The 12953-nt window shown below is 46.2% G+C and overlaps 1 protein-coding gene across 2 annotated transcripts in view; it reads right to left on the bottom strand.

The window, feature by feature from the left end:
* gnptab (N-acetylglucosamine-1-phosphate transferase subunits alpha and beta) overlaps positions 1-12953 on the bottom strand; it is a 34147-nt gene that overhangs the window by 19325 nt on the left and 1869 nt on the right. For both annotated transcript variants that reach the window (XM_088924295.1, XM_088924296.1), the window contains exons 2-7: positions 10509-10594; positions 9411-9530; positions 8771-8821; positions 6113-6315; positions 5112-5176; positions 4241-4375 (exon numbers count right to left, since the gene is read on the bottom strand). In XM_088924295.1, the coding sequence (XP_088780421.1) occupies positions 4241-4375; positions 5112-5176; positions 6113-6315; positions 8771-8821; positions 9411-9530; positions 10509-10594 (660 nt within the window). The remainder of the gene's footprint in view (positions 1-4240; positions 4376-5111; positions 5177-6112; positions 6316-8770; positions 8822-9410; positions 9531-10508; positions 10595-12953) is intronic.

Here is a 12953-nt window from a genome sequence, read left to right as displayed (position 1 = left end):
ATACTTCGAAGAGCAAATTCAAAATCTGCCCGGGAGGGTCCCGTGCCCGCTGTGGTAGAGATGTTATCAGAAAGCCCAGAGGAGCCGAAGGCAGATGACAGCATGCAAAGCCAATACAAGGGAGTCAACATTACCGTCAGTACAACGCGGGCTATAAATACCGGCCCCAGCGCACAGCCCTGACCCTCTCCACTTCACAGAAACAGCCAGTGAGCACCAGGAAGCAGTGAAAGAGGAGAAGCCTGGCTATTGTTCAGCGGGTGACCCCAATGCTGCCCTACCCTGCCACTGGGGAAGGCATTTCGGCACCAAGGTCACAGATCGTCCTGCAGCTCGCCCTTCCTCGCCTTCATCATCGTGCACTTCGTCATTAGACACCACGACAGAAAAACACAACCGCTGCATAGAAGGGTTATTAACAGACCTGCGTCAGCCTCTAGAGGAAGGTCTATAAACTCTCCTTTATATTACTATAAAGGTGTCTCTTGAAGATCTGGGTAATTTAACCATGATCAATTCAATAGGTGATTGGTTACATTAAGCGATTTAGAGATCATCTGGAACAAAAATCAGAAGCCCCTTAAGCTGCCTTAACTGAACACTTGTCTCGAGTAATTGACTGATAAATTACAAATAACCCTAACTCTGAAGAGGCCTATGATGCTAATAATGAGATCCTGCTCTCCAGGATTAGGGCTGAAGTCTCCTGGGGTAAAAGGGAAATGCAGTTTTAATAAACCTGCAGCAAAGTGATTTCTGCAGACTGCACCGACCAGCTGAAATGACCTGGTATAATCTAGACTCTTGCTCAAGGAGCCAGTGATACTACAGGTGCAGACTAATACAGTGAGCGTCACTGACGTCTAGTTCAACAACGACACCGCACCGCTAGGCAGAAGCAATGGCTCTTGCCTGTACGAGATGTGTGAAGAACTGGGGAAGTACAGGTTTTCTGCTGGTCAAATCTGTTGACGTAGTGAAAAGACAGCAAACCCTCCTCACACCTTTGCTTCTCGTAGCGTTTTTTAAAACCATCATATTCACGTGACATCCCAACAGCTGACAAGACGGAGCCGGAGCTTCACAGAACAGCGTTCGAACCAGCGCCAGGTTTTCTGCCCTGCGAGCGCCACTCCCTCCTGCGGGGCTCGGCTTCGGACGGGCGGCAGGCTGGTCAAGGCTGGTCAAGGCTGGTCAAGGCTGGTCAAGGCGCGAGGCACAGATCCCGCGCGCCGGATGAGCTTGGCCTCAGACTGACACCTTGTCAGAGCAGCGGACTAGCAGACTGCTAACTCCTGCAGAGACGGCGCGAGGGGGAGGTCGGAATAACCACACCACCCTTTCTTTGTGCGGCCCTGGCAAGGGGCCACGAACAACAACTGGTCTAAAGTTAAAGAGAACGCACCGGGGTCGGGTTTCACTCTAATACCCTGCTATTATCACATGACAGTCCCAGGAGACAGGGCCCTAGACTCTGAGCCCGCACAGGCCTATCTGGGGCGAGGGACAAAGCTTATTATGAATAAAGACACCAGACGCTGGACATGACTCTCATTTTATCGCAGTTGTACACCTCTGCACGGGCCTCACCCTGGGGGCTCTGCGCCCTCACCCGGGTGCTGCACACTCTCCGTGCCAATATTCCGAATCGTCCTGAAGCTCACCTGCGCGCGACACAGAACAAACTGCAGGCTGAGACTGACGATTTGAACTGAACGAGGGCCGCAGCTCAGACAGGAATCCAGGTTTAACATGCACTTCGGCGAAGCCGCCATGAAACGCAATGATGCCTTTTTGCGACAGGTGGCAAAAGGAACAGATTTTATCTGAGATTAAATAAATCCACCGCAAGACGGCAAGACTTTTAAAAGTCCGCTCGTGTCAACTGCAAGGGGTGCACAAACACTCCTGGTGTGCCTGATAGTGATTCTTATTCACTCAAACAAAATCACATCTGGGCTCAACTGCTTGACTGGTTCTTTTTCAAATTTGGGATGGGCAATCCTGAAATGCAATCTAGAGAACTGAGACTGCCAAAGAGAATCAGAGACTGTAAATCCATTCCTTTTCTCACCACGTTATCAACACAGGGTCGTGGGGCAGCTGGAGCCGCCGTACTGCCCAGAGATTTTAACTGGTTTCTCAATCCCACTATTTTTATCAGAACAGAAAACCTTGAATGATAACCTTATTAGAAGAGAAAACATTTTCAGTTTCTACAAAGCCTATCCCTCAGCAAAACAACGTGACAGGAAATTGGATAGCAGAATTTTGTTTTTGGTCACCACTGTAGTCAAGGTTTTCCCCATCAGCGAGACGCCTTGCGACAGTGACTCACTTCTGCTCCGCGCTTTTAGTTTTTGTTGCAATACAGCTCTGTATGACCTCACTGAAACTCCCATACAGACCTGACTGGCCTGCATTCCCCTTTTCACAAGGCTCTTTCAAAGGCCTGTACAGAACCTGCAGCGCTGAGGGAGAAACCTGGGGGCGAAGTCGTTCCACTACACCCCCTTCAAAGGGCACCTAGATCCATTTCAAACACTGGGGCGCCACCTAGTGACAACCTAGAGGCAATGACTGTTCCAACAAGGCACGTGAATACACTTCACACTCGGATCATGTGAAACCACTGAATTTGGTTGCTATTTGTAAGAAGCCTACTTAATTCTTTGCTTGGGTGGGATGGCAGAGTTTATATCGTCTCTCTTCCTTTTTTTTCTTCCTCCGAGACGATTCTACGGGGAAGTACTTCTGAAACTGGGAAGTGGAGACACTTCTTCACACAAGGAAGCCAATACCTTGTCCTCTTTCTTTCAAGAAGAGGCTGCAACAGATGCTTGGATCAATCAGCTACCGATAACCAGACAGGTCAGACGGCCCAAATGCCCTCCTCCTCTACCTAACCATTAGTCTGCTCGAGCATTACAGTATGAACTGGGGAAGTGTTGTGCATTTAAGGGTGGATTCCCACAGCTCAGTTCAACACAGAGAATAAACATGACAAGAAAGATCACACTAGGCCATTAGGGAAGCAGGGTTCCTCACTGTGCACATTTGTGAGCTCTCACTATTTCCCATCAAGGCATTCAGCGGCTGCACATTCTCCCATTAACACTCAATTCAATCTAGAGGCCTGGGACAACAAAAGATATGGTAATTGAGCGTCTGCAGACATAGATGTTCAATTCTGCATCCCTGTGCAGCGCAGCGCAGCACAATGGCTTGAGAGGGCACAGCAAGAACTAAGTCGAGAAGAGGAGACAGAGCTTTTTAAGAAAGAGACATTTTGTTGAAGGAGGTACAGAACTGCATGTCTGATCTATTTGGGTCTGGTAAAGATCTGTCCGAATTCCAAGAAGTTTAAAACATCCCGGCAAGAGGCTGCAAAAATAGTAAGTGCCACTTCCACCAAACAAACATGATACAAAATGTCTACATAAACGCTTTCTGTTTTAAAAAAGGTGTGCTAACAGAGAAGCTTATGACCTTGTCTTAATTGCTCTCGTTAACAAGCCACAGATAAAGGGGGGGATGCTTTTAGTGGCGGACAAGAAGCTTGAATGATAGCGTTCTCTCTGGTTATTGAGGCGTGACGCTATCATTCAAGCTTCTTAAACAGGGCTAACACAGTTAGTGAGTAACTTCCTGATTGAAAAGGTGTGGGTCAGCTCTGATTCTGACATACCGCTGGTCAGAGTTGCAGGAACACATGGACAGAGGTGGCAAACTCTAATACCTTCATGGACTGAGAAACTACTTGTATCAACTATGCTCCTGTAATTCAGAACTAACAACACACAACCTGACTGGGTTTCATCAGCAGCCCTAAAATAAGGAAGTAAAGGGCTAGACAAAGTGACTCCCTGCCCCCTGTTTTGAGCAACCAAAGTGTTTCATACAATGCAACTCTGAAAGCTGATGAGGTGCTAACTCAAATTGATGTCTGGTTAACAATACTGCCGATTAACAGGGTATTCTGTAGGTGTATTCAAACTTAAATAAGCAAAAGCAAAACCCTAATTCTTCAGAACAGGCCAGATCCCTCGACAGGCAAAGTCTTGAAGGCTCAGACTGCCCTCCTGGGGATGACTATAGCATTTAAAATCGAACTGAAATTAGTTCATTAACACGCCCGCCGTTCTCTACCCGTTCCGCAAGAAAGGTTAGGTGCAAACCTGCAGCAACGAGTGTGAAAAGGTCCCTGAACCGCGGCAACGGCGCGCTGGCGGGGTCCTACCTGCTGGATCTTACTGGTGACCACCTGCGGCAGCTTGGCTCTCAGCTGCTCCGTCTCCTTGAAGGAGGCAGGAAAGCCGCTGAGATACGCCAGGCTCTGCATGAGCACCAGCCCCGGCGCCTCCTTATCCGTAGTCTGGAAAGCAGGGGAGAAAGGGACATTCGAGCTGCCTTTCCCGAGGAAAAGCCTGGAAAACCTGAACAGGATTTCCGCTGCCCTGGCAGGACATGAAACCCCACAAGCCATGTGCGTCTTCATTAAATTACAGTCTATCTCACCCATAGCATCAAACACAAGCAACACAAATCCTTAAAACTTTCAAATCTTTAAAGGTCAGTACCTACTGTACATGCCATTATTTGATATTTAACACAAGGTCAGTGTATTTCATGAATATTAAGAACAATAATGTGTATGTTCAAGTTTATTTCTGCAGACAGAAGCACAGAAGTGATCAAGTTTAAATGCACTAAAGCAGAGCTCAGATCTCGACGACCAGTTCAGTCAAGACTCTTTCAACACAACCAACAGTTTCTGAGCTCTGCTGATTCTGTCAATGAAGTCACCCTGGTTTTTTGGTTTCTGCCGCTGCCTTTTGGGCTCTTGTAATTCTGTATAGGACTAAACATCATCTTTCATTTTTTAAATTTGTCCTCCTGTGACATATTGTCATTCTGTAATGAGCTTTAAGATGCTTTGCACCATGAAAAGGAACATAAACATAAGACACTATGTATTTGAAAGGAAGAAGTTTTTTCTTTTTTCTTCCAGTTTTAAGCACACCGAGACAGATTAAGCTTGCAAAAGACTGAAGCTTTAAACATAGGCAGAGGTCTGTATATTTAACTGCCTCAAGATATTTCACACGTACCAGATATGCCCTTGAAATGGAGTTCTGCAGGCCTTCGTTCAGCATCGCTGCATGAGCTTCATTTGCTGGAATACATAAACTATAGATGTTATGTATCTATTATGTATAGATACATAAACTGTTTATCTACATAAACTGTAGATGCTTTTTTGTTCATTGCACCAGTTGCTCTTAAAGGAGCAAAATACAAAAGCTAATATCTCTCTAGCGTGCAGTATTGCATTGAATTTACAGATAAATACGCTGTAAGCTGTAAGTTACAGCTTGCTCACAAGTAGTAATGAATGGGAGAACTAGTGGGGGAGCAGAAAATACTTAGCTCTACCCTGAAGGATGTGGGTTTTCTTAAAAAAAAAAGACCATTAAGTTAAAGTGAGCAATGTTGTACAGCCAGACCTCATATTCAAAGCTTGATCGTGATTCGCATTTTAAATTTGCTTTGTTTCAGTAACCATTTTTTTTTCTTTCACTTTGAAGCCTGGATCGAAATCGCCCACAAGCAGCAGGGCTGACAACAGCCTGCACAGGTTTGATGTTAAAATCTGTTCGTCAGAACGGCAACAAGAGCACCTGCCGATCTCATTCCACCCCTGCGCGCTTCAGGAACCGCCGTCTTGCCAAACTCATGAGCAAGTCAAGAGCAATAAGGGTTTCAGAGGTGGGTCTGGAAATAAAGGCACACACGTGTGTGACTCACACACGGCTTTGTGTTGCCGATGCTAGGTTAGTCTAGTAAAGGAAAGAAGAAAAATAACCTGCAGATGTGCAGCACTGTACGATGTCGAGTTCATGTCTCAGTGCTGCACAAGCCACAAGACTCTGCCCTTCCCAAGGAGTGCAGCAGAGGGACACCAGCTATGAAGCCGTCTCCTGACACACCTCACTGAGCACGTGTGTCACTGCCCAATCACTAACGGAACTCTTATCAATGGCTTGCATCAGTACATCTCGTGGGACAAAGGCGTGAAGGGTGGCAGAGAGGACAGAAAGGCGCGGGATACCTTCGCCCTGGGAGTTGAACATGAGCACTGTGACGCTGGTGGAGGGGTTCTTGGGCTTGGCCACGTGCAGGATCTGTGTGGCGGAGTGCAGGGAGGGAGAGACGGCGGCCAGGTCCTTCAGGGAGACGTTGCTGGGCAGGGCAGGGTCCAGCACGAGAATGGGCGCGTTGATACAGTGGGACAGCAGACATTCGGGCTTCTCGCTTCAGGAAAGGGAGAGGGGAGACAAATAATCGCAACACGCACGGTCTCACCGTTTTAAAAACCCTGACGCCCGATCGGGCAGCGGGGCCTGGCGTGAGGTCAGGAGAGAGACCGCCTGTGAACCAGGGGCTTCCACGAGAGAGGAAAACACGAACAGGACAGGACCAGCGAGCGCCACCACGAGCACGGGTTCGAGAGCCCTGGGTCCCCGAGAGGGCAGGGTGGGACCAGTCCAGCCAGCTCGCTCTCGGCTCTCTGCCGCTGGGGAGGGACCCGCCGCGAGACAACGGGACGGAAGCAGGCGGGCTGGAGGAGCGCCTCCACCCCCTCGCCCCCCGACCGAGACTTGCAAGAACACGCAACGGGCTGGGTCAATTCGGGACGCTACGACAAAAACAACCGGCAAGCCTCAATAGAAAAAGTTAACATGACTAAGAGAAGACAGCAGAACGTGTGGATTCAACACTCACTCTCGTGCCGCGGGGACGTGTGCAGCAATTGTACACGAACAAGTTCCGCAAAACACAGTATGGAGGCTCGTTATTGATTTGAAAGGTCACACACTGCCAGGGGTGAGAAAGTATAATACGGTAAAATGACTTGAGTGGCCAAGCTACCCATTTCACACAACTGGCACAATTATGGAGATCCGCTTGGTCACGGGTGGAATCTGAAAGGGAATTAATTTAACAGGGAGAACGGGAAACGCTTCTGTACACAAAGTGTTGCGGGTGCCTGGAGCATGCTACCCACCCGTGCTGTTGAAGCCGATACTCTGGCTTCTTTCAAAAACAGCTCAACCAGATCCAGATGAACTCTTAACAAGCAAATGGGTCAGATGGGCTGAAGAGCAGCAAACGAGAGGAGTACCTTGCGTCCTCAGATATTAAACCACCAAAAGTGCAAGATACCTGCCGCACGTCTTATGTCTTATGTCACGTCTTACGCTGTTAATATATAATATATAAACTGTTAATAAGTACAGTTTGTGAAAGCGTATTCCAAACACACTTTTTTCTACTTGTGCGATCAGTTTACTCGTAAATGTTGAAAGCTTTAAAAACACATCATCCCATTTTCACAGGTTACAGTTAATAAACTAAGTAAAAACATCAAAAAATCAAAAATCCTAATTTTAAAAAAAAAGGTTAGGTGAAAAAAAATTAGAGGTCAAATATATTCTGGAAGTGCATTAAAGGGAAACTGCAATGCTATTTTTATATTTCAGGGTTAGAAAGAATCTGCACTGATGAGTGCCTTTCAAAGCACAATAAAAGTAATTTGTACACAGTAATTATAAAACCTCCAATTTACATCACAAAATAGATGAAATTTCCAGGTATCTGCAGCACCATGTTCTGCGATTCAAAATGAGGCAACAAAACATCCGGCAAGGTGAAGCGGCCTTATGACACTGTAAACAAGCAGGCTTGCGAGTACATCTCTTTTCATCCAATGGGAATATTGCTCTCGACTTCCAGATGGTTTTGCCGATAAATACTACTTGTTAACTCTGCGTGCAGATCACGTTGGAACATTTCTGCGGTGAACTATCTGCTGCACAACCTGTATTAGTTTTCCTGTACATCACAGTACATCAGCCATTACAGAGACTAGTGAGCAGGAAGGGCATCATAACCCCTGGGAACTCTCAGGGATTTGCGAAAGGTTTGCGACAACATGGCAACTTACAGTACAAAGTTAATGATTTTTCTCTACTGTCAGTTAATATATTTTGTGTCCCAGATTTAAAAACCAGTCTGAGAAATCAGGACTGCAGTTCCCCTTTAATCCAAAAGTTTAAATGTAGTGACTGTCACTTTTGACATGCAACTACTTTGCATGTTAAAAATGAAGATAAGTTCAAATGAATGATTTGTGTGCCTTGCACAAATTGTGATTCTTATGTGAGGGAGGTTTTTTGTTTACGGTTTTAAATGCTATACAAAGTCATAAACTCGTAATTGTAAAGTTTATCACCACTGGTAGATCTTGCTGTGGTTTTGAAAGATGATCAGAGGTTTCTCAAAAAAGGCAGAGGCACAACTTACAGCGGTTCATGAGAAAAGCTTTGAGGAAATCTTCAGAAAGTGCTGAACTACGACAGAGACAGTAACCAAACAAAAAAAACCTGTGGCTTTAGGTAGCGGTCAGCACTACCAAGTTTTTACCAAGTAAAATAGACCGTTTTCATTTCTCACTGCATTGCTGAGCATATTTGACATAAAGGGCTGCTAAGAGAGATTCATTTGTCAACAACAAAATAAGCTTTTCATAAATGTAAGGGGCAATGTTATTTTGGAGGGAATCAAGGGGACATATTATTATTAGTAGTAGTAGTAGTTAGTATAAACAAAGAAAACTATTTGAATCTATAGAAGACAGATAGATGATTGTGCTAAGGAAAAACTTTTTGCACTTGCATGCACATTTTAACGAAGCTCTCTATCTCACCTGGCCTTTGGCACTTCAGTTGTGTTGCTAGTATTCCTTCCAAGGTGTTCCCTGTGCACAGCAAAGAAAAAGATTGAAATCTACAGTTGAAAAATTGCTAACATAGCAGTTTCCAGATTCGTGAGCTCTTTATATTTACAACAATCCCTTTTGTATTTTAATTTCTCAAACCTGAGGAATGACCATCATTGATCCGCACAGGTGAGGTGCCACAGAATTTTCATTATCCTCCCTTTTCTTTCTGTAACTCCGTGGTCTGAACTGGTGACCCAGGTCATCCAGCCCTCAGCAGTTCAGTCAGCACATGACTAACAGCAAAGTCTTGCAGTCAGCCAGAGCCTGGTGGAAGTCTAAACAAGAACTGCCCTTTTCAGGTTTAAGTGAGAGCTACACAGTGTGGACTATTATTAGATCTGCTTAAGATGTTATCAGCACTGCAGCAGGAGTAGTCCCACAAATGATAACAAATGCAAAACTGAGTGCAGCAGCAGCACTTCCCTTCAGTCTTGCTGCACAAAACAAAAGACCTGAAGGCCAATGAGCGACATGAACCCGACTAACACTTCCCAGCCGCTTTGCCTCGGCGAGGAAGCAAGATGAGGCAGGCGAGCGAGTCGGCGCAGGAAGCACTTGGGGTTACCTCAGCGCTCTCTGCTCCTCCTCCATCCTCTCCCTCTCTGCACTCAGCTCCCGGATCAGACTGGCATCTGTGCCGTTCACCCAGGTGTACACCACATCGATCGGCATCGGCAGACATAACCTACACACAGAAACAACACCAAGCCACAGTGACCCTGTAACACACATGTACATGATTCTAGCATTCAATGCATAGCAAACATTTATGTTTAATAATCAGAACCCACTCCAAATTGTTGACAGAGGAAGTGGTCTCAGGCTGCCACAGGACTGAAAATCCAGTGGTGCCTTCAGACAGCTCCAAGTAAAATCCAAGCTACCCCAGGACTTGGAAGCAGACTTGAAAGCACCAGCTCTCCACCACCACCACAGACACTGAAGTCCAGACACCAGCGACAACACCAGTCAGCGCTATGTCACCAGCTACACAGGAAAAGGGGAGCTGGGGTTTCAATGTAGAGGTGGAACGGTGGAGCTGCATCACAGAACTGGGGACCTGGGTTCAATTACTGGGGTGCTGTCTGTGTGGAGTTTGAATGTTCTCCCCAGGTTTGTGTGGGTTTCCCATAGGAGCTGCAGTTCCCTCTCTCGGTTTCCTCCAAAGGCATTCTGGTAGCTCAATGGCCTTCTGGGAAAACTGGCCCTTGTGTGAGTGTGTGTCTGTCCACCCTGTGATGGACTGGCGTCCTGTCCAGGGTGTGTGAGTGTGTGTGTCTTGTGTGTGCCCTGTGATGGACTGGTGTCCTGTCCAGGGTGTGGGAGTGTGTGTAACAGCTTCAGTTACCTGGCAGTGGTGAAGCTTAAGAAGTTTAAAAAAAAAAGAGAAGGATTTTTTTTAGGTGCTCTTCATGGTCTTTGGGAAAAACCTGTTGTTTGTGCCTGTACTCTTCAGGGGGCTTTTTAATACAGGTAATATAAATAGTTCATGGGGGAGAGGGACTAACATGCTGGACAAAGAGGTTACAAAATGCATGGATGGCTTCCACACACAACCGACCCCTTGGAGATCTCTGTTTAAGAGCCGTGCAGTCAGGCACGAGGCAGCGCCGCACTTCGCCACATTCACGTGCCTCCCCTACGCCGCAGGCGAGGAACTCACCGGTTCTGGAAGGACTTGCCCGCCACATTGTCTCGATACGAGTCGAACAGGACGTGGTACTGGTCTCGGCTCCATTCCACAACCACCTGCGGGAAGATCGGAAGACCTCAGCACGCACAAACCCCTCGCCGCAGAAGATCCAGATTCACCCCCAGAACCGCGTCACGATGAAAACAAAGCCGGTTTGGAAAAAGACGTTAGGTTCAACGGGCACGTCTCTTTTCTTTCCACTCCGATTGGTCAACAGAACACAGAGCAGAGAATTGATCTTATTTTTGACTGCTCAGCTAACTGGAAAATTGTATCTGTTGGCTTTTTTTTTTAACAACACGCAAGGAAGAATAACCCATCATCAGCTGCTTGGACGACTGCTCTCTGCACCTCCTCCTGTCTGCACCCCAGCGAGGGAATCAGAAAGCAGGAAGTCACAGGACTGCGTTGCCTCTCACCGTGTTTCCTGAAGGGCCTGGGAAGAGTGGAAAAATCCCACGATGCTTCCAGACCCACCTGCAGAGTCTAGAGCTCACCACTGTGGTCTCTACTGCGCGAATTCCACCTCTTCTTGCTTCACTTCACTTCCAAAAGATCAAATCTTTTGTTTATACCACTCTGCGAGGTCTCTCTAAATTAAACTAAATTCATTCTTATAGCTCACGAAGTCTTTAATAAGTAGTCACCTAGTCCAGGGATACGCACTCTGTGGCTCTTCTAAGCCACCTTGATAAACTAGCCCTTGCTACCTGCTACTTGCTTAAGTAATTTTGTTTCAGCATTAAAAAACCAATCTGAAGGAACTCTGCACTTGGCTGTATTGTTTGGAGTGTTAACTTTTACACAACACCACAGCTTGTGATGTCTAAACCTCATTTTAAAAATAAATGCAGGAAAATATTCCAATAAACAGAAAGATGAACCAGAAAAAAACAAAACAAATGTAAACGGCTTATTTGAACACATGGGTAATTAATACACACATGTTCTTAAACGTAAGAAGCAAATGTTCAGAAAACGAATAAACCTGCAAAGATGTCGATGGCTCATCCCTAAAGGAATCAAGGCCGTCGCTGAAGGTAGTTTTGGGGATAAGCGTTTTAAAAAGCCTGTATAAAAATGGACGTATTTTCAGGGAAAAACAAAGCCAGATGGATTAGCAGCTTGGTTGCTCGTTTCCCTTTGCACGAATACAGCACAGTAATATTGAATGTAAGTCTAGGGCTACAAGCTGTTCAGAAGCCACAACATGAATCCTAATGAGATCTTAATCTGGCACTTTGGAGAGGCTGGGGTGGAAGTAAATACAGACTCAAACACAACGGGCACACTGCAGTAGCTGGAGTGCCTAGTACAGGTACAAGAAACCTGAGGTCCGTTTTCTCACGCTGATCTCCAGGTGCCCCATCTCCAGCGTCAGAGAACCATTCCACTCAGCTCTTCCTTCTTATTCTTCTAGCAAAGGTCAGCTAATTCAAAACACAGCCGTAAGAACTGGGGATGCTGAGATTAGAAACCTCTGCACTGCCTCTGGGGTGCCAAAGGTGTAACTCACCGGGGGACATGTATCTGCCATTTTGTCCACTTTTTCAAAACAAAGGATGTTGTAATATAACCTGGAATGACTGAATCAATACTATTAATTTATTTACCAGAACCTTTTTATCACTTTACACTTAAGCGCACATGATTGGAGATAAGCACAAGGAGAAAACCCCTCACAGCTGCACCACTGTTTAAGACTGCCAGAGCTCCATACACAACTCATCTCATAAACTCATCAAGCATATTTTACACATCACTAACTTAGTCTTCTAAACATGTGAAACGTCAAAGTTTTAAGGATAAAACAAGTGTCTTTTGAACCAATTCAATTGGAACAACTAATCTTTTTTCTTTGTTCAGCCTGGAGTATAAACGCCGACAGGACCTCTACAGTTAAGCGACAAACTCTTTAAGATAAATACAGTCACAAAAACACTAACACACACTTTTGTAATTTATGAAATATGCTGTATACAGTATGTTTTGTCTTCTGCAGGTGTGGATGGGTGGGCTGCACCAGTAGGAATTCAGTCTAGTACAGTCACTGGCACACACTGTGATCAACAAACCTGGCGCAGCCAACTGGAACTGGGAAAGAGGAACAGAAGGGCTCGGTCAGGGTCGGTGTGTCTGCAGGTTTTCATTGCAGCTCAGTTCTTAATGGAAATCGGGTTACTCTTAATGGGATCAATTTAACAGCTTCGCCCGGGTGCTGCTGCTTAAGGACTTAGTCCTAGAAAACTCTAGATACCGACCCCCCAGGACCTGTCCTGCTACAGACACACTGGCCCTCCAGGACCAGGACTGGACAACCCTGGATTAAGCTGCTGACTAGGAAAGGGGGGCACTGTAGCCTTTTTGTCCAGTGATATCTTCAAGGAGACACCTACTTCAGGCAGACCCAAGGTG

Source organism: Atractosteus spatula, chromosome 8 (genome assembly GCF_055471065.1).
Source record: "Atractosteus spatula isolate fAtrSpa1 chromosome 8, fAtrSpa1.hap1, whole genome shotgun sequence".
NCBI lineage: Eukaryota > Metazoa > Chordata > Actinopteri > Semionotiformes > Lepisosteidae > Atractosteus > Atractosteus spatula.
Note: the sequence above shows the minus strand (reverse complement) of the source record. Positions and strands in the feature narration are given on the sequence as shown.